Source organism: Sminthopsis crassicaudata, chromosome 4, assembly GCF_048593235.1.
Source record: "Sminthopsis crassicaudata isolate SCR6 chromosome 4, ASM4859323v1, whole genome shotgun sequence".
Lineage (NCBI taxonomy): Eukaryota > Metazoa > Chordata > Mammalia > Dasyuromorphia > Dasyuridae > Sminthopsis > Sminthopsis crassicaudata.
In genome coordinates, this window is record NC_133620.1 from 456,584,094 (window position 1) to 456,610,317 (window position 26,224).

At 42.7% G+C, this 26,224-nt stretch overlaps 1 protein-coding gene across 1 annotated transcript; it reads left to right on the plus strand.

The window, feature by feature from the left end:
- On the plus strand, nt 1-23,832 carry ALDH3A1 (aldehyde dehydrogenase 3 family member A1). Its single transcript, XM_074263912.1, has 11 exons — nt 1-181; nt 8,125-8,291; nt 9,307-9,538; nt 11,679-11,764; nt 13,328-13,536; nt 14,367-14,484; nt 16,826-16,967; nt 19,113-19,279; nt 21,014-21,113; nt 21,531-21,661; nt 23,554-23,832. Exons 2-11 carry the CDS (start codon nt 8,130-8,132, stop codon nt 23,566-23,568), a joined length of 1,362 nt encoding a protein of 453 aa, XP_074120013.1. The 5' UTR covers nt 1-181; nt 8,125-8,129; the 3' UTR covers nt 23,569-23,832.
- Nucleotides 23,833-26,224: the final 2,392 nt, after the last annotated feature.

Below are 26,224 nucleotides of genomic sequence, written 5' to 3' on the forward strand. Positions count from 1 at the left end.
CACCCTCTCATTTAAATATCCACTTTGCTCTGTCACGCAAACTTCCTGGGCTCAGAGCCAAGTTGTGCTGGGGAGGGAGGGAAGAAAAGTCTTTAAATAGGGAGTGGAGAGAGAGAGTGGCTATCTCCCGTTGGGAACCCTTGCAAGGAATTCCATTCCCTGAGAGAAGCTGAAGAAGAAGGTAACTTCTTTATTCACTCTGGCTGTATTTTTCTGTTTTTTTCTAGTTCTGTATATTTCTTGAAAAGAAGTTTTCAAATAGTTTCTATGATACATACATATATATGTATATATTTGTATATATATATATATATATAATTCAAATGATTAAATTTCTCAAGAATCATTGCCTTCATGAATATGTTTTGCAAATAATTAGTGAGATCGTGAGGAAAGAGTGTCTTTAGGGCAAAAATTCTTTGACTTTTGGATGTGCAGGGAAACGGTTTCTCTGTGAACCTCCCAGACCACTGTCCAGCTTGCTGTCTCCCCAAGTGAGATTTCTCCAGACTTGGAGCTCTTGGAGCCTTGTTTTCCAGGTCAAATTTCTCTCTATTTATAATTATCAATTGATATTTCCCTATATAAATTGACTATGGGATGGTTGGGGGGTTATTCAACTACACTGACTAAATCCACAATTACCTTTGGGCTATGAAATTCCATTGAGAGAAAGGGAAGTTGGAGAAACTTTGTAGCAAAGCTGAGAGTGTTTAAGCCAAGGTAAAAGCTCAGATCTTTCCTAACTCTTACTTTTTTTTTTAAATTTTCTTTTGTCTTTTTTATTTTTATTTTATTTTATAATTATAACTTTTTTTTGACAGTACATATGCATTTTTAAATTTTTTATTAAAGCTTTTTATTTACAAGATATATGCATGGGTGGATAGAGCAGCAGCCTTGAATTCAGGAGTTCAAATCTGGTCTCAGACATTTAACACTTCCTGGCTGTGTGACCCTGGGCAAGTCACTTAACCCCAGCCTCAGGGGGGAAAAAAACAAACAAACAAACAAGACATATGCATGGGTAATTTTTCAGCACTGACAATTGCAAAACCTTCCGTTCCAACTTTTCCCCTTCTTCCCCCCATCCCCTCACCCAGTTGGCAGGTTGACCAGTACATGTTACATATGTTAAAGTATACCTAACTCTTACTTTTTATGATTCTGTGGAATGTAATGCTGGCAGATTATCACTATTATCAGTATTTGTGAGAGGTATATAATTTCATTGGTCTTCTTCAAAAACAAAGGATAAATAACAAACAATAAAGAACTGTCCAAAAGTGGAATGGGGCACCCCTGGAAGTAAAGGATTTTTCCTTATAAGAGATCCCTAAGTAAAGATGAGATGATCACTTGTTCATTGTGTTATAGAGGGGATTCTTGTTGGGCTAGAAAAAATCTGTGATTTCATGTTTTATATTTTAAGAGGGGAAAATGTCATTAGAATTGAAATGTTGAATTTACTACTGAACTCGTGTGACTCCTGTCCTCTGTATTTCTTAGCTGTAAAATGAGAGAATTAGCCTAGATGGTCCCTTATAATTCTGAATCTATGATCCTATGTTCTGGCATCATTTGGGCTCCTTGAGCCTCAGTTTCTTCCTTGGTAAAGTAGATGGAGTTGGATGAGGTAGCTTGGGGGTCTCTTTCAGGTAGTGTTCTAGTAATCTGTGATTTGTAGAACACAATTCTTTCTGGGAGCTATTGGTCCCCTAGGTGTCTGTGGGTAGTAGATGGATTTCCCTTTCTCTTTAATGTCCCTTATTGGTATGTGCTGGAAAGCAGAACCACAAAGGGAAATTCCAGTCTAGGCTTCAGACGCTCAGCAGATGGGCGCCTGGGGACCTGCAGGATACAGTAATGCTGGGATCCACTGCTGATTCACCTGGTTGGATGATGTTCTAGCGGTCTGGCCAGTTTGGATGTAATTGTGCTGATTGAGAAAAAGAGATCCAGAGCTGTTAGCGTCCTCCTAATAAAAACAAAATTAACTAAGATCCATTGTATACATTTTGTATATTCATATATATATATATATACATATATGGAGAGAGATTGTTGTGAGAGATAACATTATATATAAATATATATATATATTTATATATTTATATATAATGTTATCTCTCACAATAAATGCTATCTCTCACAATAATCTCTGGGTACCACTGTAGAGAAGCATTGGAAACCAAAAAAAGTAGATGTTGCCTCTCATGAGAGAATGTAAGTCTTTGAAGATAGGGCTGGTTTTTGTCTTTGTATTGTTAGTGCCTGCCCCATAGTGTGGTTCAATCATTTCAGTCCTGTCTAACTCTTCATGGCCCCATTTTGGAGTTTTCTTGGCAGAGATACTAGAGTGACTTGTCATTTCCTTCTTCAAATCATTTTTACAGATTAGGAAACTGAGGCAAACAGGATGAAGTGACTTGCCCAGGGTTTTATAGCTAGTAAATGTCTGAGGCAGGATTTGTACTTGGGAAAATGAGTCTTTCTGATTCCAAATCCAGTATTTTATCTACTGCATCTCTAAGCACACAGTAGGTGCTTTACAAATGCAGGTTGGATTGATTGTTAGAGTTGCTTCCTCCTCCATCAATTTTTTTTTGTTTTGTTTTGTTTTGTTTTTTTTTCTGAGGCTGGGGTTAAGTGACTTGCCCAGGGTCACACAGCTAGGAAGTGTTAAGTGTCTGAGACCAGATTTGAACTTGGGTCCTCCTGAATTCGAGGCTGGTGCTCTATCCACTGCACCACCTAACTGCCCCCTCCTCCATCAATTTGAATAGAGGAAGAGTGTATTTCTTTCTGTCCCCCTTTCCCCCAAGTCCTCTACTGCCTCTGTGCCCATTGACAATATTTCTGTGGGGAGTTAGTAATCTCCTTCCCAGGATGTCCCCATTTTGTCATTTGTCAAGACTCTGAGACAAAGTCATGGGAAACATGTGATGGATGGTTGGAGCTCTAATGGAAAGTAGTCTAAAAAAGATTTCCCAATCCTGCCACTGAGTAGTGATGTGACTTTAGGGAGCCCTCTTCTTTCTGTATCTCTGATTCCTCAGATTAAAATCAGAGGGGTTGATAACATGGCTTCTAGGGTTCCTTTCTCCTCTGAAGCTTTATGGTTGGGGTGGAATGTTTGGATGAGCGGACTGCTCTGGAAGCTGGCATTTTTGAGCAGAGGACAAAAGTTCCCTTTGTTGGTTTGGGGTTGTTTTCATATTCTAGACACAATCTAGTCCCAAGACAAGAACATGTTTTAGTAAAAAAAAAAAAAAAAAAGCTCTGGAGACCTGATTCTAGTCCAGATCCATCTCTGGCCTTGACTTCCTTCTCTATAAAATAGGAGGTGAAGTTGGATTAAATGATCTCTTAGATCTCTTTCATCTTTAATTCCATGAGCCCATCATCCAGCTTGCCACTTGGACTGAGTTTCCCCCAAGTATAAAATAGGAACTTTGAATGCTAGTCTATAACATTTCTCTGATCTGGAAATCTATTGATCCATCAGAAAAAGGAATAAGGTTAATCTGTTTCAGGAAGAAGTCATGTAAGCCATTATTAGTGATCACTTAACATTCTTTTTATTTTCCAAAGAATGTTTTTATTTTATTTCCCCCCTCAATTATAAGTAAAAACATTCATTTTTTGGTGATTTTTGAGTTCCAAATTCTCTTTCTCTATCTTCCCATCTTCCTTCCTTGAGAAGGCAAGCATTATGATATAGATTATATGTGTGTAGTCATGCAAAACATATTTTCATATTAACTGGGTTGCAAAAGAAAACAGGACCAGAAAGAAAGAAAGGAAGGAAGAAAGGAAGAAAGGAAGGAAGGAAGGAAGAAAGAAAGAAAGAGGTAGTATGCTTCAATCTGCATTCAGACTCAATCAGTTTTTTCTCTTGAGATGGATAATGTTTTTCATCATAATTTTCTCTCCAAAATGGTTTGCTCAGTTCACAACTTCACCAACAAAGTATTGATGTCCCAAATTTTCTTCATCTTCTCTTTTCGTCATTTTCCTTTTCTGTCAAATTTGTCAATGTGATAGGTGTGAAGTGATACTTCAGAATTGTTTTAATTTGCATTTCTCTAATCAATAGTGATCTAGAGCATTTCTCATGTGGTTATAAATAACTTTCAGTTCTTCTGAAAACTGCCTATTTCTATCCTTTGGCCATTTGTTAATTGTGATTGACTTGTATTCTTGTTAAATTTGACTTAGTTGTCTATATTTTTGGAGAAATTAGGCCTTTATCAGAGATATTTGGTCTCTGACTTGCTGATATCCTAGAGTTTTATGCATATGGAATGAGATCAGGATATAGAAATGCTTTGAAAAGCAAAAAGAGCCATGGAGATGTAAAGGATTGCTAGGACTCCCTCAAGCCACCCACCTATCTCTGGGCCACCCTGAGACTTCCTGGACTGAGGAACTGTTTAGGACCTGTGGGTTCTCCAAGCTGCTATCCAGTGTATTTCTTCGCAGCTCAAGCTAGTTTGACACACACATGAAACCATTAATTAAATAGTAATAAGATAAATCAAAGGCAAAGAATTAAATTGCCACACATTTGCCCTGTCCTGCCTACACCATGCTTCCCATTTCTCACATACAAAGTCATCCATGGCATGGTATTAACATGGGAACCAGTAGCGTTGCAGGGAGTATCGTGGCCTCCATCGAGCTGGGAACTTATACCTGGTGCTTTCTTTTGGAACGGGATGTGGGTACCATTGTAAAGAAGCCATTGGAAACCAAAAAAGGCATTCAAGCCCAGAACACAGCTATTGTTTTTCTTCTCATCCCTTCCCCCATCTCTATGTCCCCCTCCAATCCAGGATCTCCTTTTTTCAAGAGATTTTGGAATTCAGTGACTCTAAAAATGCACAGCTTTTTGGGTGATATGGTTTCTGAGAGAGTATTGGATCCATTATAATTATATTTAAACCTGAACATCACCAAGGTGAGAATGGGGGGAAACCATCCCTTCCCCCTTAAGCTTAAGGAAATCCATTTATTCTTCAGTAGGGATGTGACAGACCTTCTTAAGAATCAAGGAGGACTTACTCCTCTCCTCAGATGATCTAAAACTGGGCATGGGCAGAAGGAATATTTCTACCAAATCTATCCCTTTGTCCAAGAGATCTCTTCATTAATTTTTCCTGAATTGTATATTTGGAATGGTGATAGCAAAGTATAGGGGACATAGGACAATAAAAGAAGAAAACAAGTGACAGAAATAGAAAGAGGCTGTCAATCAATTATAAGGTACTAGGACTGGTGATGGGAGAATGAGGAATTGAAGGCTTGGAACCCTGAGTGATATCCAGCATTCCTGTGGTGGAAGTCCCTAAATAAGATTCAGATTTCTTCTGCTTTGGGAAACCAATACCTGTGGCCATTTCTAGAACTTCTCCATTTATCAAAATGAGTCTTTTAAGGTCAAAGGCAGACACTTGGATGCTAAGATGAAGACTCTCAGAGGGCTCAGGTTCCTGAAATTTGGGAAAAAGCTGGGATCTCCTGGAGGAAGCCCCCCTCCCTTCCATTAGTGAGTGACAGTGGTTGGCAGCAAAGTGTTTCTGGAAAGAAGGCGTAAACAAGAATTTTGGAATTGGAACACTTGGCTTAAAATCAAAACCAGAATTGCTTGAAGGGATTAGTGAAACTCAAACAAAGTAATGGGAAAGGGAGAGAGAAACAGAGAAAGACACACACACAGAGATGTACAGACATATAGACAGAGACACAGAAAGAGAGGTGGAGAGCCAGAGAGACAGAAAGTCAGAGAGAAAGTTCATCAGTAGAGGGTATTCACTGACTTGGAGAGCAGTTAGTGTTGCCATTTCAAACTGTTTATTAGGCACTGCCATATTTCTGAAAGAAGAATCTTGAAGTAATTGCAGAATTGAAAGACACAGAACTCAAAATTAAAAAAAAAAAAACCCAAACATTTCTAGAGCCACGAAATCTCAGGACTGGAAAAGACATTAGGACTATTTTGCCCCAATGTTCTTAATTTGGAATCCCTGGGCCACCAAATGGTTGGTGGAGAGATCTTAGGGAAAACTATCTCTCTTCTCAGCAACCTCTAACTGAAATGTCAAGTGAGGAAAGCTGGGAAAGTTGAGAGGGAGATAAAGACAGAATTCCAGGCATGGGGGACCTCCAGTGAAAATGGGGGAGCCAGGAGATGGGATACCATGTGTAAGGAACACCAGGAGGCCAGATTCCCTGATTGCAGAGGGTTATAGGGTGTCAGAAGGCAGGAAAGGCAGGTAGAAGGCAGATCATGAAGGGCTTTGAAGGTAATAGAAAGTCACTGAATTTTACAGAAGAAGGGGCTGACTTTTGTCAGCTCCAAGAAAATCTCTTTGCTAGCTCAATAGAGAATGGACTGGAGTAGAGAGAGGCTTGAGGCAAGGGGACTGTCCGTGCCCACCCCAGAATGAGGGCAGCAGCAGGGGAAAGAAGGGGGACTATCTGAGAGTTATTACAAAGATAAAATCCACAGATTTGGCAAATGATGTGTGAGGGGAATGAGGAGTCCAATTGACTACAAGTTTGGGATACTGAGTCACAGGAAGGGCGGCGGTACTTTCCACAGTAATATGGAAGTTAGATTGAGGGAGGGGAGGTAATACTGAGCTCAGCTGAAGTTGTCTTTGAGGTGCTCAGTCCCAGACGTCCAATAAGCATTTCTGACTTTTTAACTCCAGGCGTACGTAGAGACTGTATGAGTTTGCTGATTTCCTCATTTGTTCAGACGCTTTAATTTTTAGCTTTCAGGTAGCTTTTATTGCTACAGGCACAAACCGATTTAAAAAAACAAACACAGTTGGATTTAGGGACAAATAATCCATCGTTTTGAAAGCAAGAGTCTTCTAGCTTGAACCAAGCCCCTTTGTTTGTTTTCTCAAAGTTGGGAGTGTAGTAGAGCTGGCCAGAACTGGGATTGGCATCCGAGGACTTCGGTTCAAAGGCTGCCACTTGACTTTGGCAAGGTCGCTTTTCTCTTGTGGGCCTTCTTTAAAAATGGGGAGTTGGTCTAGATGATCTTGAGGGTCAGCTGACTTTGGTGCGAGGCAGATCCCAGGGCTGCTCCTTGTTATTTGAATGGCTTAGAGCATCTCTGGGTCTCACTTTCCTTATCTGTAGATAAGAGGGATGGGGAGTCAGAGCAGGCGGCCATGTCCAGGATGCAAATTGAAGTGTCGGAAGTTCTTCCCCACTTACCCCTCTCCTCTCCTGTCTCATTTTCTGGATTTCTACCATCACACATCCTTTTCAGTTCGACTTTGCCTTCTCCAAGAGGAGTTTCCTCAAATGCCGATGGAGTGGATGGCTACGAGCGTGTCCATGTTGAGGGAGGGATGAGCAGGTCTCATTATGCCGGTCTGAGAGAGGCCACGTCCTGGTGGAAAGTGCCTCAGACTGAGAACAGAGACTACTCTGTCACAAACTTGCTGTGTGATTCTGGGATAAAAACTTGCTCTACTTTCTTCAATGGCTTATGTTAGAAATGCTCACAGGGAGTAAATAGCAAGACTATTTTTTTTGTCCTCAGATATTATAAATCTATAAATATCTCTATCTAGCAATATCTATAAATCTAAGTTCATTGAGCAAATTTAATGCTCCTCTCAGGATACTGTGATGTCTGCTTTTCCAGGCCAATTTCACATGAATTTCCACCTCATTCTTTTATGTTCCATCCCTCCTACAAGCTATTCCCTACCCATGCTATCCCATTTCCTACTTCCGTGCATTTGCCCAAGCTGTTCCCTACTCTTGACATGCTCTTACCTGCTCAGCTCTATGTCTTTGGCTGGCTTTTGTCAAATCACAGTTCAGTGGCCACCTTCCCCTCCCAGTGGTTAGTGCTCCCTACTCCCCACCTCAAAAGGACTTTGTTTTTACCCATCTGCATACACATTGTAGACCCTCAGTGTAATATAAGCCTCCTGAGGTCAGCCATTGTTCTTGGCATCCTTGATACTTCATATCAGACCTGGTGCATAACATCCCCTAAGAAGTTTTGTTGATTGAACTCAATGGAAAAGATGATAATTTTCATTTTCGGATCCTAAAAAGCCAACTCTGCCTATGGTTCTGTTTTCTCAGACACCATGAGTAAGATCAGTGAGACCGTGAAGCGGGCCAGGGCCGCCTTCAACACTGGCAAAACTCGACCCTTGAAGTTCCGGCTCCAGCAGCTGGAGAACCTGCGCAGGATGATAAAGGAGAGAGATGAGGAGATTGCTGCAGCCCTGCACGCTGACCTCCACAAGGTACTGAATTAGTTCTCCCGCTCACCCTTGGCTAGGAGCCCATCCTAGGTCTCTGGGGGACATACCAGGGGAATACAGGCAAACCTATCTGCTCTCAAAGAACTTAGGGTTTAACTGGGGAAAGAAAAGCTATACTCACAGAATGGCTCCTTCCAGCTCAAAATCCTATAATCCTGGAATTACGAGGTCATGGGATAAAGTGCCAGACAGTAGGGCCGTAGACTTTAAGGCAAATTCGGGGGGGGGGGGTAGGACTCAAAGAATGGGACAGAAGCACAGAGTGGGATGGGGATTCCAAAGGTAGCAGCTAGAAGAAAGGTATGGCGGCCAGAATGAGCCTAGTATGTATTGGAGCCATGGGTGTGGCTTGATCAGTGAGAGAAAAATGGGATTGTACTTTGTAGAGGGGAGGGCAGAGAAACCGAGGCAGAGTCACAGCAGCAAGAGCAACGAGGGCACTTAGAAATGATGAGCCTGTAGGTTCATGGGAGGTTTTTCAGCCTCCATCCAACAAATTAAGTCAAGCCAAGAATAGAGCTGGAAGAGCTCTCTGAGCTCCTCTAGGCTGACCTTTAGCTTACGAAAGATGCTTTCTTAATATGAAGTACTAGCCCTCCAGCTTCCTGGTCCCCTTCCCAAACTACTGTATACAGTCAACATCCATCACTGGGACTTCCTGGGTAGGAGACCTGATCCAGCTAACAGAGAGCTGGTCTTCAAGGGGCTTCTTAGAAAACAGGCTCTCTTCCCAGGGGTCTTTGGCTTGGCTCTCTGTCTCTAATTGGGAGGAGGGTATTCTGTTACCTTTTGGTAAAATGTAAGGAAAGACTAATTCTACAATCCAAGGCCTTGGGTTTGAATCCTGTCACTGTAATTGCCCCGTGTGTGATGATGGACAAATCCCTTCACTTCCCTTGGGCTCCATTTTGTCATTGTGTAAAATAAGACTGTTGGGGTGGCTGAGGTTTGAGGTCCAGAGTCTGCGATCTCCCCCTGAATGCTGTTGTCTTTACAGAGCAAGTGGTCTGCACTCTATGAAGAGGTTATTTATGCCTTGGAAGAGGTCGAGTATGCGATTGCCCATCTTCCTGAGTGGATCCCGGATGAGCCTGTGGCGAAGAACAACAATTCAAAGGATGACCAGCCCTACATCCACTCAGAACCACTGGGTGTGGTTCTGGTCATCGGGGCCTGGAATTACCCCTTCAATCTGTCCATCCAGCCAATGGTGGGCGCCATTGCTGCAGGTGGGGACTTCCTTCTCCTGGATGATAGGTTTCTAAATCTACAGCTGAAAGAAATCTCAGAGCACATTTAACCAAATGTTCCCATTTTACAGCTGAGGAAACTAAGACCCAGAGAGATTGAGTGATTTGAATCTAAGTCCTCTGACTCTAAATCTTGTGTTTTGTGGTAGGAAGAAAGTGGGTTCTTCATGGAACATAGCAGCATTCTCTAAAAATAACCTCAGGGTAACCTACTGTATTCCATCACTAAAAGGATTGGTCAGTTCAGTCAGACTCTGATCAAACTAAGATTGATCAGACTAAATGTGAGACTCAATTTCAGTCCGGATTCTTCTGAAATATCAGAACACCATTCAGCATGGGTTTGTGACGGAATCACTGGTGTCTTGCACTTTCATATGATCAGAGATTTATAGTTGGAAGGTTCCTTCGAGGTCTTGTAGCCTGCCCAGCTCATGATTTTGCAGATAAGGATGATACAATGTTAGTCCAAGACATGAAGTAGTTCAGTCAGAATTTGAATCTAGATTCGGACTTCATATCCACTCATTAGCAACATGGTCTTAGACAAGTCCATTTGCTGGATCCATTTGCTCAGTTAAAAGGAGGGTGGTCTCACCTCTCCATTCTTTCTAAATCTCCCATTTCACAGGTACTAAGAATTAAGTCTTAAGCCTCTGTCCAAAGGGCTAGCATTTTGCACCCTGCATTGCATTGTATCATTAGATTTAAGGCTCTGTCCTCTCTCAGAACATGGCTCCTTTATTTGAGTCTAACTATCTAGGTGGTTTAGTGCTTAGAGTTCTGGACCTTGAGTCAGGAAGTCTTGAGGGAAACCTAGCCTCAGACATTAACTGGTTGTATGACCTTGGGCAAGTCACAATCCTTATCTGCTTCAGTTTCTTCACCTATAACATGGAGACAATAAAAATCCTTCTCTCTCAGGGATGTAGTGGTGATTGATTGAGATAATAATTGTAATGAACTTAGTCCACTGCCTGGCACATAGAAAGCAAGATGCAAATGCTAGCTTATTCATTAACTATTCTGTCATCTTTTTAAAAATGAGATATAAGGAAAAGATTGAGATTCGTGGCTTGAATTGTTCAGGCCAATGGGGTTTAGTCAGGGCTGGAGGTCAAGATTTGAATCCAATCAAGTCATAGCATAGGATGAGGCAAGTCTGTGGATAGCTATGCATGTATCCATACATGCACACATGCTTATATGTGTGCATCTGTCTGCTGGGTTGATGTGATCTCTGAGTTTGGTCAGGGGAGGACCAGAAGGCTGGAGAATGCAACAGTGATTATTGTGATATTGAACCAGCTCTGCATTCCTGATATAAATCCCAATTGGTCATAGTATATTATGCTGATGATAAATTATAATCCCTTTCCTAATCTTTTATTTAAAATTTTTGCATCGATAGTCATTAGGGAGATTGGGCTGTAATTTTCTTTCTCTGTTTTGGCTCTTCCTGGTTTAGGTACCAGTATCAAATTTGTACCAGAGAAAGAATTTGGCAGGATTCCTGCTTTACTTATTTTTCCATATAGATTACATAGTATTGGAATTAATTGTTCTTTAAATGTTTGGCAGAATTCATTTGTAAATCCATCTGGTCCTGGAGATTCTTTTCTTAGGGAATTCATTGATGGCTTCTTCAATTTCTTTCTTTCTTTCTTTTTTTAAATGGAAGTATTTAAGTAATTTATTTCCTCTTCTGTTAATCTGAGAAATTCAGATTTTTGTAAATATTCATCTATTTTGGTTAGATTGTCAGATTTGCTGGCATACAGTTGGGCAAAATTGCTTTAATTTTTTTAATGCTTTTTTTTTCTAATCAGATTAACTGAATATTTATCTATTTTATTGGGTTTTTTTTCATGAAAGCAACTTTTAGTTTTATTAATTAGTTCAATACTTTTTAAAATTTCAATTTAATTAATCTCTGCTTGGTGGTTATTGTGGAAAGGAACACTGTGCCTTTCTCCCTAGAAGGTGCCAAACACTGAATCTGTCCTATGCTGGTTATGGATTGATGTGGAGGGCTAAGAGAATACTATGGCTCTTGCATTCATTGGTTACAGTAGTCAGGGGTGACACTAAATGAAGTTGTGTTCTTTTGAATCCCTAGGTAATGCTGTGGTCCTCAAGCCCTCTGAGGTGAGTGAGAAAACAGCTCTTCTGTGTGCCGAACTGCTCCCTCAGTACCTGGACAAGGTGAGTTTCAGCCCCAAACTTTCTGTGTTGGGGAAAAAATGGGCCCTTGGAAGTCATGGGGAAAAAATTAGGTGACATGTAATTGCTTTTAGGGCTGAGCTGTCTCCTCTGGGTCTTCCAGTTTATAAACACCTCAGGGAAGGCATTCTATCTTCTCCAGACCTTGTGCTTCCCAAATCAGTTCTGTACTCTATTGGACATAATTAATTTTGATGAATTGACAAATCCCTCATTTATTATCTCTATGACTTCAGGCCAATCACATAACTTGTGTGGGCTTCAGGTTTACTCCTCGGTAAAGTCTAGAAGTATAGTTTAGATCTCTTCCAGTCATAAACTGATACTCCAGACATTTAGAGAGAAAGCTAAGATGAATCAGGGAAGGCTGCATGGAAGAGGCAGGATAACAAAAGCAAGTGCTGTGTGAGTTCTGAGCAAGGGAATCAAAGAAGACTCACTGGAGGAGGGGACATTGGAGCTGGGCTTTATAGATGTAGAATGGATAGGAATTTATTTTTAAATTTTAAATAAAATAGTTTTTCCCAAATACGTGTAAAAACAATTTTTAAATTTTTGAGTTTCAAATTCTCTCCTTCTATTTCCTCACCCATCCCTGAGTTAGTGAGCAATTTGATATGTTATACATGTGCAGTCATGCAAAACATTTCCACATTAGCCATGTTGCAGGAGAACACAGACAAAGCAAAGCAAAACAAAACAAAACAAAAACAATCCAATGAAACCATACACACACAAAGAAATAAAATGAAAATATTTTTCTAATTATATGTAACATTCATTTAAGATTTTCTGTTTCAAATTTTTCTCTTTCCCTTCCTTCCCCCAGCATAGCAAGCAATCTGATGTAGGTTATATATGTACAATCATTTAAAATCTATTTCCATATGAATCATGTTGTGAAAGTAGAATCAGAACAGTGGAAGATCAGGTGGGACCAGCTGGTGGAGGTTATCTGTTTGATTACCTGCCTGTGGAAGGGTATGGAGGAGACAGTCAAAAAACATTTATTACATGTTATGCGCCAGGTACTGTACTAAGCACTGGAGATTCAAATGTGAAGAAATAAACAGCCCCTGCCCTTAAGGAGGTTCCATTCTTAGGAGGGAACAACATCTGAAAGGAGGCTAAAAGGAGGGCAGCCATATTGAAGGGGGATGGGTAGAAGAAGCTAGCCAGCACTGGGGTATGATGGAGAAATCCAAATGAGATTAGCTGAGTGGGAAATGAAAAGATGGTTGTCCTGGGAACCCTTTGGGAGGAGTTCATCGCTCTGTTTTCGAACCAGAGGATGGATGATCAAAGGTGAATACAAGGTTGATGCAGTCTTGCAGGATGATGAGGTTTCGGGGACACGATGGAGAAGTGGGAAATCCAGGAGTGACAATATTCCAGCCAAGGGATTGTGGGGCACAGATTTGGAGCTGGCAGGACCTTGGAGAGCTCATTTAGGTCTTCTGATGTCAACTCTAGATCTTTTCCCACCATCCCACCCAAACTCTGGATAGTGTTTTCTGTCTAATCTCCAGTGTGTTTTCCCGGCAGGACCTGTTTCCAGTCATTAACGGTGGTGTTCCTGAGACCACAGAATTGCTAAAGGAGAAATTTGACCACATCCTCTACACTGGGAGCACGGGAGTGGGCAAGATTGTCATGACAGCTGCGGCCAAACACCTGACCCCGGTGACCTTGGAACTGGGAGGGAAGAGTCCCTGCTATGTGGACAAGGACTGTGACCTTGACGTTGCCTGCAGGTGAGATTCCTATGAGAGAATCACAGACTTTTGGAGACTGTGGGTGTTGGAAGGAGTCCAAGGAGTCATAGTATCCCTGAGTGAATGTAAAAGCTCTGTATACTATGTTTCCTGGGGGGGATACAATAACAATAGTGAAGACAATCCTCCTCTTCAACAAGCTGATAGGAAGAGACAACACAAATGGGAAGGGACAGCAGGGAGAGGAGTCAGGTTTGGAAAATCCCAAGGTGACGATTAGAGACAGAGGCTGTGGTGTAGGAGAAAATCTACTGGCCTGGAGTCACGAAGGCCTGGTGTTTCTACTTATTATCTGTGTGACCTTGGCCAAGGCGCTGCACCCCGTCTGAACCTTGTTTTCGCCTTTGTGCAAGGACAGGATTGAGCTAAGGTCCCTCCTGTTCTAGGAGTTTGTGGCGTCCATACACGGCCCCACAGGTGGCGTCTTGTTTTTCATTCACGTGCATGGCCAGGGAACAGAAGAACCCAAAGGGCCCATTAGGAGGACCAAAGGAGCCATGTAGATGAGAGAGTGGGTTCTGGGTGTTAACATACTATTAAGCAATTGTTAAATTCTATCATTTCTGTTGGGGGGTTGGGGGGCAGGAGGGGTACCCTGCATTCTATAACTGCTGATGGGCAGTGTGCCCCTGCCAGGTGCCAGGATGTGGAAGATTATTTTTCAATAACCAGGGCTAGATCGTATCCTCCGGAAGCCAGTGTGGAGACTTCCTCCAGCATTCCCAGCAAATGAAAAACACATAACATCCCTATTCATTATTCATGGTGGGAACGTTTTTGATTTTCACGGAATCTGTCTTTTTCTCCAGACGTATCGCCTGGGGGAAGTTCATGAACTGTGGCCAGACTTGTGTGGCTCCAGACTACATCCTCTGTGAACCTTCTCTGCAAGGCCCGTTTGTGGAGAAGATGAAAAAAGTTGTGAAGGTGAGTGGGGACCCAGCCTGCCTGTCTCACAGAAGCAAGGGCAAGGCTGTGCTCTCAGAAGCGAAGGGTGAATTCTAGTCTCACTCCCTAGAACTCTATGATCCCCATCCACCACTTAATTGGTGCTAGGCCTTGTGCTGAGTGTTGAGGAAAGGAAGAAAAGTTAAAAAACATTTTTTTTTAGGGGCAGCTAGGTAGCACAGTGGATAGAGCACCAGCCCTGAAGTCAGGAGGACCTGAGTTCAAATCTGGTCTCAGACACTTAAGACTTCCTAGCTGTGTGACTCTGGTCAAGTCACTTAACCCCAGCCTCAGGGGGGAAAAATGGTTTTTTACCCTTAAGGAGCTCACAATCTAATCAAATAGAGGGGGGGGGGAGTTCATTTAGAGTTCATTTAGACTCAAAGTGAATGGAAACTTTTTTTATACATTCTTTTTTTAAAAATTTAAGTTCTAAATTCTCTCTCTGCCTCCCCTACCTATTGAGAAAGTAAGTAATAAGGTCCCCATTATACATGTGAAGTCATGCAAAACATAATGGAAGCATTTATTAAGCACCTATGATGTGCCTAGGACTTTACAAATATTTTTTCATTTGATCCTCATAATAACCACGGGAAGTAGGTGCTATTTTTATTTTACAATCGAAGAAATAAAGGCAGACATATGTGAAGTGCCTAAGGTCATACAACTAGTAAATGTCTGAGATTCAGATGAAGTGAAGTGACTTGTATAAGGTCTCCCAGATAATGTCTTCTTGACTCCAAGCTGCAACGCCGGCTTTTATCCAAAAAAGAAGACACCCAATAGGGATAGGTAGAAGATCTAGGGCAGATATCTGATGGAGTTTTTATATTTGAAAGAGACCTTGGCTTTTTAACTGGCTGAGAAGTCAGTATGAGTCAGTAGTGGGACGTGGCATTAATAGTGCTAAGGGGATATTAAGCATTGTTAGCAGAACAAAATCTAGAAGAAAGGAGGCGATTGTCTCACTGTACTTTGAGCTTTGTTCAGACCACAACTGAAGTATTGGTTTTAGTGCTGAGTGCCTGATAAGAGGGGGTTACCTCAGAGAGGATGTTGACAAGCTGAAGTAAGTCCGGAGGGCAGAGAGCAAGATGATGAATTGACTCAGACCATATGAAAGCCATGGGCATGTGTGTCTTGAAGAAAAAAACAGCAAAAACACAGGATAGTTTTCTTCAAAAATAATAATGGGAGCTCATATTTATATAATAAATATATTGATTTATTATAAAGTTTGCAAAACACTATTATCTCCCTTGAGTCTCACAACAATCCAGGAAGGTAGAGATTATTATTATCTCCATTTTACAGGTGGGGAAACTGAGACTCAGAGAGAGTTAGTGGCTTGATGAGTAAAGACATAAGTAGATGGATAGACAGATAGATGATAGGTGGTTGAACAGAAAGATAAGTAGAAAGAAAAATAGGCAAGTACTTAGATGACTAAAAAGATATGTAGATGGATAGAGACAGATGAATAGATGGATAGGATAAATTGGTAGGTGGATAGCTAGAAGGATGATAGATGATAGATAGATGATAGATAAAAGGATAGATCATAGAAGGATAAAAAGTAGGTGGATAGATGATTAAATAGATATGTGAATGGATAGAGACAGAAAAGGATAGCTGGATTGATAGGCAGTCACACAGATAGAAACCTGCAGCTCAGAGAGGAAGGAACCCATCCCAAATCACACAATTTAGTGAAGACTGGAAAACAAAAATCAGCCTTGGCTATTGACTTATAAACAAGAAGTAATGAAAAAAGTGGATTCTCCTCATGAGAAGTGGATCCCAGGGGAAGCCTGCTAGTTTTGGGAATTAAAGGCTACGAGTTCTTTTTCTGGCCATAGGCTTCATTTTTCTTATCTCTAAAATGAGGGGGTTGGACTGGGGGATAAAAAAGGCTTTCAGCTCTAAATCCTCCAAATCAGTTATTCTTAGCAGCGGCTGACGTTCCCTGAAATTTGGTCCATAGCCAACTAACTATTCTATGACTAAATGAATGAGGTAAAAAGCATTTACTAAGTGCTTGCAATTTGTCAAGCTTCGGGAACACAAACAGAAAAAGTCAGAGTCAGCTCTTGCTTTCAAGGAACTCACATTCTAGGAATTGGGAGGGAGCCCGGACCTGGGATTTCATTTGGTCGAAGGAAATTCCCGGTAAGTGAAGACTCTCTATCAGTGTAGATCAGGGCCCCCGCTATCACTTAGAGTTTGGGGGAGTTGTTTTGTATCTGAAACATTTAAAAACTATTTTATGTACATTCTAGCCTGAACTATTTTGACATCCTGCCTCTCTTTCCCAAAGGAATTCTATGGAGAAGATGCTAAAAGTTCTCGTGACTATGGAAGATTGGTCAGTGGCCGTCATTTTAAAAGAGTGATGGGCTTAATTGAGGGACAAAAGGTCGCTTATGGAGGGAATGGAGATGAAGCCTCTTGCTATATAGGTGAGTCATAATCTATGAAGAAGGTGAATTTTTGTTTTTCAACCAACTATCAATCCATCGACATTTATTAAGCACCAATAGCATTTAGACATGGTGCTTAATAAATGTTGATGTTGAGGGGGGCTGAGATGGGGACAGCTCTGTCCCCCTTCCATTATGGTCCTTGATGTTGCTGCTCCCTGGGTCTGGCCCATTTCTCCCTTCTGCCCCGTGTCTGTGGCTTTGGACAGGATGGGAGGGAGGGAGCTACGAGATGAACGAGCTCTTAGGGCAGCAACAGTTTGGTTTTTAATGTTTTATTTTCCTTTTTGTCACGGAATCTCCATTTTCTTAAGGCCAAGGCAATTTTCAGGAGGTGCCGGGGCAAGTTGATGCAAAGGGTGAATTTGGCACCATGTTCAGTGCAAATGGATTAGATTTCTTTGCCACTTTAATTGACCTAGAAACTGGGAGTGGTGTGACTTAATTGTCAGGGACTGGATCTAAATGCTGTAAAAACTTGGAGGGGGGTGATGAAAGACACCCAGAAAAGCTCTTTCTTTCCCTCCCTCTCTCTCCCTTCCTCTTCTTCTCCTTCCCCTAACCCACATGAGCTCTCTGATTCTGAATTCAGGACTTAAAATTTCCAACATACCACTTTGCTTCTTCAATCCTCCCATTTTACAGAGGAGGAAACTGAGGCTAAGGGAGAGGCAATGTATTGCCTGGGATGGAGGTGGCAAATTTCAGAGCCATGCCAACCCTCTCTCTTTGACTCAAAATATTTCATCCTTCTGCTTTTGCCCCTCCATCCCCCATCCCCCCTTTCCTAGCCCAGATGCAGCCCTAGCATTGGCCCGTGTGTCCCCCGTGCTGTTGGCAGCTTAGGCATTTGACTTTTTTAATTAATGCAGGACTGGGGTTGGAGGCGGGGGGAGTTGTTTTTCCCAGAATTTGCTTTTCTTTGTGGAGGCAGAAGGGTGGATGCCAGAGTGACTCAGCTCTCAGGCCAGAGGAAATCCATGAACCAATCTCTTTAATTTCAAATTCCACCCCCTTTTTTCTTTTCTTTTCACTGTTGCCCCCCTTGGCTTGAAGTTTCTAGAGCATCCCTAGTGGTCTCACCCAGCCCAGCTTGCTTGGTGCTGTTGATGGCAGGAAGAGGGGCAAAGATCAAGGGGTCCCCAGGTTTACAGCTTTTCTTGCGTCAGAATCCACCAGCAAACAGATGTTCAGAAGTGCTGGACGGGGCAGCATCTGGGACTGGTCCCAGCCCTTCCCGTGACATCAGTTTGGAGAGCTGCCTGGGGCTTTCCCAGGTTTCTCACGCCATATTCTTTGCATGTACTTCAATGCGGGGACACTGACCTTACGGTCCTTATGGATGATCCCACTTCCCAGCTCTGGGAATGTTCTCTGGCCATCCCCTATATCTGCTTGCTTCTCTTCTCCACATCCTGGACTCCTTCACATGTCAGCCAAAATCTCCCCTTCTGAGAGAACTCTTTTCTTTCTAGTCTTCCTTCATCTTAGTGCCTTCCCTCTGAGAGTTCTCTCAATCTATCTGGTCTAGATCTTGTCTGTACAAAGTTGGAATCCAATATAATACAAATTTATTAAGACCTACTATGGGTCAGGACACAAATGGAGGCAAAAGAGAATTTCTGCCCTTGAGGGACTTAGGACCTAATGGCTGGCTGGTTGGTTTTTGTCCCTTGTTCTCCAAGAGGACCAAAATGACATCACTCTGTTAGAGTCGAGTTACAGAATGTCCACAACCTAATGAACGACAGTTGTTGCCATATGTCTGTCTCACTGGGCTGTGAGTTCCTGGGTTTTTCCCCTTTCTCTGGCCCCCAGCTCTCAGCTCAGTGCCTTCCCATAGTGGATACCTAATAAATTCTAGTTGATTGACTGATGAAGCTACTGAGAAGGTGAGTTACTTGTCCAGGGTCACCAGCATGCGGCAGAGGGAGGAGTCTTTATGACTTCAGGGCCAATTTTCCATCCACTCTGCCACACTCCCCAATAGATTACTGGTTATTGGTTGAAAAAATGCTTTAAAAGAGTAGCAGCCTGTGTAAGGGTGGGCTGTGCATGAATAAAGAAGGAGGCAAGCCCAAGATTTCTTACTTGGCTGTCTGCCTTGTTTCTCGGTTTTTCTAGCCCCGACCATTCTCACCGACGTTGACCCCAGGTCTAAGGTGATGCTGGAAGAGATCTTTGGACCCGTTCTCCCCATTGTCTGCGTGAAGAGCCTGGATGAAGCCATCCATTTCATCAACGAGCGGCCAAAGCCCTTGGCTCTCTATGTGTTTTCTAACAATGACCAGGTAAGAAACCCGAAGGACCCTCCCAGCTGACCTCTCTGTGCTGCTCATTTCCCCCACAATGCCCTCACACAGGCTGCCAATGCTTTCAGAGGGTCTACAAATTCAAAATTCATTTTTATTTCGAATATGATAAAACCCATAACTATAACCTATATAAACAAAACCTTTTTGGACAGATCCTCAATAATTTTTAATATTATAAAGATACTGAAAACAAGTCTAAAACCCACTGATCTAGAGCATCTGGGACCTACGAGCTATCTAGAGAGCATCAAGGGCCATTCCAGCTTTGTGGGACATTGAAGGCAGAGCTATGTAATAAAGGGAATACTGGATTTCTACAAGTCTGAGGTGACTGGGTGGTGCAGTGGATATAGAAGGTCAGACCTGGAATTGGAAAGCCTCGTCTTTCTGAGTTTAAATCTGACCTCAGACACTAGCTGGGTGACCCGGGCCAAGTCACTTCACCTTGTGTGCCTCAGTCTCCTCATTTGTAAAGTGAGTTGGAGAAGGAAATGGCAAATCACTCCAGAATCTTTGACAAGAAAACCCAAAAGGAGTCATGCAGAGTCAGCTGCTACTCAACAATCATCACAAGATAATCCATATGAAAATGCCTTAGAAAGTTTAAAGTACTTTACGAGTATTATTCTTCTCAGGCTCCTGCTACTCTTCCTTAGTACTACCTCTTCCTTAGTCCTGTCTACTCTTCCTGATGTAACCTTTTGGGACAATGGAGATTAGGCCTCCATACTGGGTGTCCTAAAAGACTTAATGCAACTTTAAGCTTTAATAATGCAAATTTAAGCTTATATAATAATAAAACTTTTCAAAGACTCTGGCTTTCCTCTTCCCCATCTTCCAGGCTCCTCTTTCTCTCATTCCATTCCTCCTGAGACAAAGCTAAAATGCCTGGATTTGTTCCACGAAAACAAAACAAAACAAAACCCAAGGACACAGTATAATGGCAGTGTAATCCGGCCTGTCCTTTTGAGGTGCTGTCTCTGCCGCCCAATGCCATCTCCACTTACTGGTATTCTCAGTGGCCGGTGGCGTGAACCCTCTACCTCCACCCCAAGCTCAGAGTGTGAAAGAAAAACATCGAGCTTTTCCCAGGTGTCCTTTCAGATGTTCTGCAGGGGTGCCCCACCCAAAGCCTAGGAGATGGGGCCCCATTCTTATTTCCTTTGAGGTGAATCAGAGCGAGGGAGGGCCCTGCCCTAAATCCTGCCTCAAAGGATGGAAAATCCAACTGTTGTGTTGTTCTGGATCTTCCCTTTCCTCATTCAGCCTCAGCTCCCCACCCAAGCCCTAATCCTTGCCTCTAAGAGCAACAATTCTTCCCAGTGTATAAAGAAGTTTTGTCTCTACCTTGAGAAGTAGATGGTGTGGTAGAGGGAGAGATGGGAAATGTCATTTTCCTGGTGAAAAAACTTGGCCAGAGTCCCTGAGTCCCCTCCAGATTATGTCCCTTTGAAGGAGGGGAAAGGGGGCAGAGAAGACACTGCTCAATAATTTCTGAGGTCTCTTTCAGGTCAGGAATTAAAATCCTATGACATAATCTGGATCCTTTGAGGAACAAAGCCAGTATCCAAACCCAGGTCCTCGGGCTCCAGATGTAGTGGGCTTCCCCACAGGCCACACTGCCTCTCAGCTAGGAGACCCCACAGCTGGGGCTCTCCCTTTGAGGCTCTCAAGTCCATTAGATGAGGGAGTCTTGGTTCTGTCTTCCAGGTCATCAAGAAGATGATTGCAGAGACTTCCAGCGGAGGGGTGACCGCCAATGACGTGATAGCCCATGTTGGTGTCCATGCTCTACCCTTCGGCGGAGTGGGTGAGTCTCGGTCCTTTCTGATTTTTGCCCTTCCTTCTGCATCCAGGGGGTTCGACACACTAGCCCAGCCATGGGACCCCAAAGACGGACAAGAAAGCACATTCCCATTTAGGGAGATGGTGCCTCCACTTCCCAGTTGTGCAAATCAAATCAAAATGAGGTCACATATGTCAAAGTCATTGCACACCTGAAAGGAAGTGATGTATTATTTCCCCTGGCTACTTTCCAACAGGGTGGGCCATGAAAAGGAATAGAGCCTAGACTAAGATATAGGAGGAAAAAGGGAAGAGAGAGAGGGTGGAAAGGGAAGGGGATGTGTGTGACATGGAGAGAATGGTCAGAGGGGAAGCATCCCCATCACTTGTGAGCTGCCTGGCAAGGCTACCCACCCTTACAAACACGCGTGCTTCCTTGCAGGGGACAGCGGCATGGGGGCCTACCATGGAAAGAAGAGTTTTGAGATCTTCTCCCATCGCCGATCCTGCTTGATCAGGTCCATGAAGAAGGATGACTCCGAAAAAACCCGATTCCCACCTTTCCCTGCTAAGGTGAGAGAATCCTCAAATGTCAGGGCTGTTGAGGACCTCTGGTCAAAGGACCATGGATTTAGATGTGGAGGGTTTTGTTTTGTTTTGTTTTGTTTTTTAGAAGCTATCTAGCACTAATCCTTCCTTTTTAGAAGAGGAAACTGAGGTCCCAAGAAAGTGAAGGGATGTGTCCAAGGTCACACCTTGAGTTAGAGGCTTAGCCAGGATTAGAACTCAGATCTTCTGACCATCAGAGAGGAAAGGTGAAAAAGGGATTCCCTGAGATATTCACCAAACAGCCAGGACAAGCATTCTGGAGCTAGATAGTAAACTTAAAAGAAGAAAAATGTAAAAATAGAAGAGAAACAAAACCAAAACAAAATAAAAAGATTATAGAATTGACTAAGAAAACTAAATGCTGGGTTTTTTTCCCCCAAAGATTTTGATTTTCTTTCTCAGGACCACACGTATATAAATCACGTACCAGGGCACAGAGAACTGATAAAAAACAAAAACCATCCCAAACAACAACAAAATCCCTAGAAATACTAATCTCATTGATAGACAAAACAAAATAAAAAATACTTAATAATGGCATTCTGAATAATGGGTAGGTCGGAAACAAATCTGGGCAATAGTTAATAATGTGAAAAAGATCAAGATTTGAAAAAAATAGAATTAGGTTTTTCAATATATTGGATAGTTTAGTTTTATTGAACTATTTATTCTCTCTCTCTCTCTCTCTCTCTCTCTCTCTCTCTCTCTCTCTCTCTCTCTCTCTCTCTCTCTCTTCTCTCTCTGTTTCCCCCTCTCTCTCTCCCTTCTTCCCTCCCTCTCCTTCTCTTTCTCACTCTCTATCCCCTTCTCCTTCCTTCTCCTTCTCCCTCCCTCCCCACCAGTCTTTAGGATAAAAAGGTAATAATGAGGCTATACACCAAAATTTCTGGGTTCCAATTGAAACAGTTCTTTTTTTATAGCTTTATATTTACAAGATCTATGCCTGGGTAATTTTTCAGCATTGACCCTTGCAAAACCTTTTGTTCCAACTTTTCCCCTCCTTCCCCCATCCCTCCTCCAGATGGCAAGTTGACCAATACATGTTAAATAGAAATAGTTCTTTGAGGAAAAAATTCTCTCTTTAAAAAGTGACATGGATAAAATAGACAAAAAGGGTTTAAGGAGCTGAAGCTAGAATTTTAAAAATTAGATGAACACATAAATCCAAAATAAATTAAAGCCAGGTGGCACAGTGGATAGACCTGAAGTCAGGAGGTCCTAGTTCAAATCAAGCCTCAGATACTTTCTAGCTGTGTGACCCTGGGCAACTCACTTTACCCTGTTTGCCTTTGTTTCTTCATCTGTAAAGTGAGTTGGAGAAGGAAAAGGCAAACTACTCCAATACCTTTGCCAAGAAAGATCCAAAAGTGTCCCAAATAGTTGGACTTGATTGATAACTGAACAACAACAAAATAAAAGAGGAAATCTTGAAAATCAGAGGAGAAATAGATAAAACAGAAAATAAAGGCTATTTTGGAAAAAAAATTAGCTTTAGCAAAATCAATGAATCTTTAGCTAATATTGATCAAAAAGATGCAGGAGAAAAGTCTATTCCCCAAAGGTGATGTTTTTCTTGGTGAAAACCACAGAGAAGAACTGAAATCATAGAAGAGTTGGAGGAGACCTTGGAGAGATTATCTAGTTTAATCATTTCGCTTTAAAGACTAGGAACTTGAGATTTGGGGAGGACATCTGCTGCAGACTTACTCTGAGAGGAAGAGGAGGTCAGCAATTGGAGTGGAGTTTGGAGAGGAGAGGGATTTAGCCTGTGAGCCTTTTCGTTCTGATCCTATGGGCCTGTGATTTTCCTGGAGGGACTTGAATCTCCTGTCTAATCATCTCTCCCTTCTTCACAGGCCTCATTCAAATGAGGAGACAGCTGTGGTCCCTCTGGGGCAAATTGATGTCTGGAAGCCCATCATTTCACTCCCGGCTCTGAATCCTCATCCCTGCTGTTCTCCCACCCTCTTCCTTGGGCTCCTATGTCTTTATTTTCCTAATTAGAGTGGAAGCTCCTTGAGGGCAGGAATTATCTTACTTTCTTTCTTTTTTTTTTTAATATACCCCCACCTTTGTGCCCAGCACAGTACTGAGCATGGAACATTTATTCAATAAAGACTTTTTCAATGAACAAATGAATGGATTTTCTCCTTTGTCAGTAAAGACACGATTTCTCCTTCTCCATGAGAACCTGGGACCTGCCCATCACCTTAGAATATAGAAAAACTGGAATGGCAAGGTGTACACAGGAAAGAACACTGGGGCATGGATTTAAGTCTGACTCTTATTATCTATGTGGCCTTGAACAGCTCACTCACCTCCCCCTCTCCCATGGGCCTCAGTTTTCTCATCTGTAAAATGAAGCACTAAGTGGCTTCTGAAATTCCTTCCTGCTCTCCATCTATGACCCTAGGATGTCTTCTCCCTTCCAAGCTGATGCCTATATAATTGTGGGCAATAACCTCATTCACCGTGCCCGGTCAGACATTTGCTGCTTGTCATCATTATTAGCTTTGGCCATAATCGTCCCTGCCCTAAATCAGCCTGTCCAGCCATTATCTATCTGAATGGACCTGGGGAGAGATTAGGAGCCTTTCACTCAGGTAAATTGTACGAGGCAGAATCCGCTCTGAAGGCTAGTCGTCCCTAAGCAGATCCCGCTGGGGTACATGTATGGGGAAGAGGAGGGAGAGGCTGGGAACCCAGTGGCTGCCCTAACCCTGTGACCAAAGCCCGCCGTCTTTCTCACATCTGGTCCCAGGGACCTGTTGGGAGGTTCAAGCTCTGAGGCTCCCCTGGTACATGCCAGTCCCCACTCCCACAAGGAGCCTCTGAAAGGGCTCTCCCTCAGCCATGTTCCTCTAACATACTTCCAGGGTCTGGGAGCTTCCTTGGAGGTCATCAACTCTAGCCCTCTTATATTAGGGAAACAGAGGCGCAGACTTCCACAATATATAGCTAGTTAGGGTCTGAAGTGAAATTCGAATCCAGACTTTCTGAACTCCAAGTCCAATACCCAAGACATCACACCAGCCCTTTTAGTCTCGATGCAACATTCAGTGAGAATTGCTGCCATCCTCGCTGGGAAATGTTGTTTGTCCTTCGTTCTCGGAGGACCGTGACATCAGGAAGGTGATGAGTGAGGGAGGCTGTGCAAGGTCATCTGCCTCACTTTCCCCTCCAGAGCCACCTGGGTCTATGGCCAGATTGAAGTCAGAATGACTGGAGATGGCCCCGGGTGACTGGAAGTGTGGTACGATGCAATCTGGGACCTTGAGTTCAAATCTCACCTCTGATACTCTCTACCTCTGTGACCTTAGGCAAGGGCAGCCAGTAACTTCCCTCAGTCCTCAGGGGGTGGGGGTGGGATTAAATGGCATGTGAGCTTCCTTCCAGCTCTAGACCTGATTTCCTTGCATGGCTCCCAAGCCAGTCTCTGAAACTCCAAATTGAGCAACCTCAATTTGGAAGATCCTTCCTGACTGTTCAAAAGTCCAATGAAATCAGAGCTCTCCACTTTTAAAGAATGTTCTTATTGATGTCTCTTGTTTTTTATATCACCACAGTTTCCCTTCCCCTCTCTGCCCAAAAGAGCCATCCCACAGAACAACTAGTATTTTTTAAACCCAGAAAAAGGAGGAAAAAATCCAGCATTACTGACCAAACTGTTAAAAAAAAAAATCTAAAAATACACACAATGTGCAACCTTGTGGACCTCCCACCTCTTAGGAAGGGTGGGATGGAGCATCTTCTTTCTTTTTGAAGTTGACACATACTTGTTCACATTTCTATTTTCCAATAGCTCCATTTGAATGTAATGTCACAACCTCGATGGCCCTTTCTTCCCAGGATGCTTAGCACCCAAGGGGTTGGGCAGCCAGGTTGGTCTGCTTGGTTGAGGACAGAGGAGTGACAATTAGGGAAAGAGTGAGAGAGAACAAGAAGAGGAAAGATGGGTGCAATCCTGTGCTGTGGGATTTTAACTCTCTGAGGGATCAGGACTGAGCTAGCCGGAAATCTTTCCCATGCTGAAAATCTTTCCTAAGATGCTGAAGCAGCTGCTTGGAGATTAATTCTCCTCCCAGGGATTTAGTACCTGAGGCCTCACCTGTCCACACAGTACACAATAGCCCTGGTGACCCATTTGAGAAACAGAAAGTCTTTGTGGGAAATCCTACCTCCTGCCTTATCCATTTTCCACAGATGGAGAATTTCTCTGAACTGGACAACCTTGGACGGTTGGCCCTCCCATTCTTTGAGGGCCAGAACCAAACAGGGAGAGGAGGGGAGGTTAGAAAGGGAAGAAGGAAGGAGGGGAGAAGGAGAACCGTGACCTGGAGGGATGATCTTGTCTGATATCTGTCCGAAACCACCAGTATTTGTTGCATTTTTTGTGTGTAAGTATGCACTTACATACTCTCTCCTCAGAACGAGAGCTCCTTGTGGGCAGGAACTGGGCTGGCTGTCATTGTTTGTTTTTCTTTGTTATCTCCAGCACATAATAAACATGTAATAAATGTTTATTGC

Coding starts and splice junctions, on each gene's coding strand:
- ALDH3A1 (XM_074263912.1), top strand. CDS start 8,130: ATGAGTAAGATCAGTGAGACCGTGAAGCGGGCCAGGGCCGCCTTCAAC. Junction 13,537..14,366: donor GACCTTGACGTTGCCTGCAG/GTGAGATTCCTA, acceptor CTTTTTCTCCAG/ACGTATCGCCTGGGGGAAGT. Junction 21,114..21,530: donor TCTACCCTTCGGCGGAGTGG/GTGAGTCTCGGT, acceptor GCTTCCTTGCAG/GGGACAGCGGCATGGGGGCC.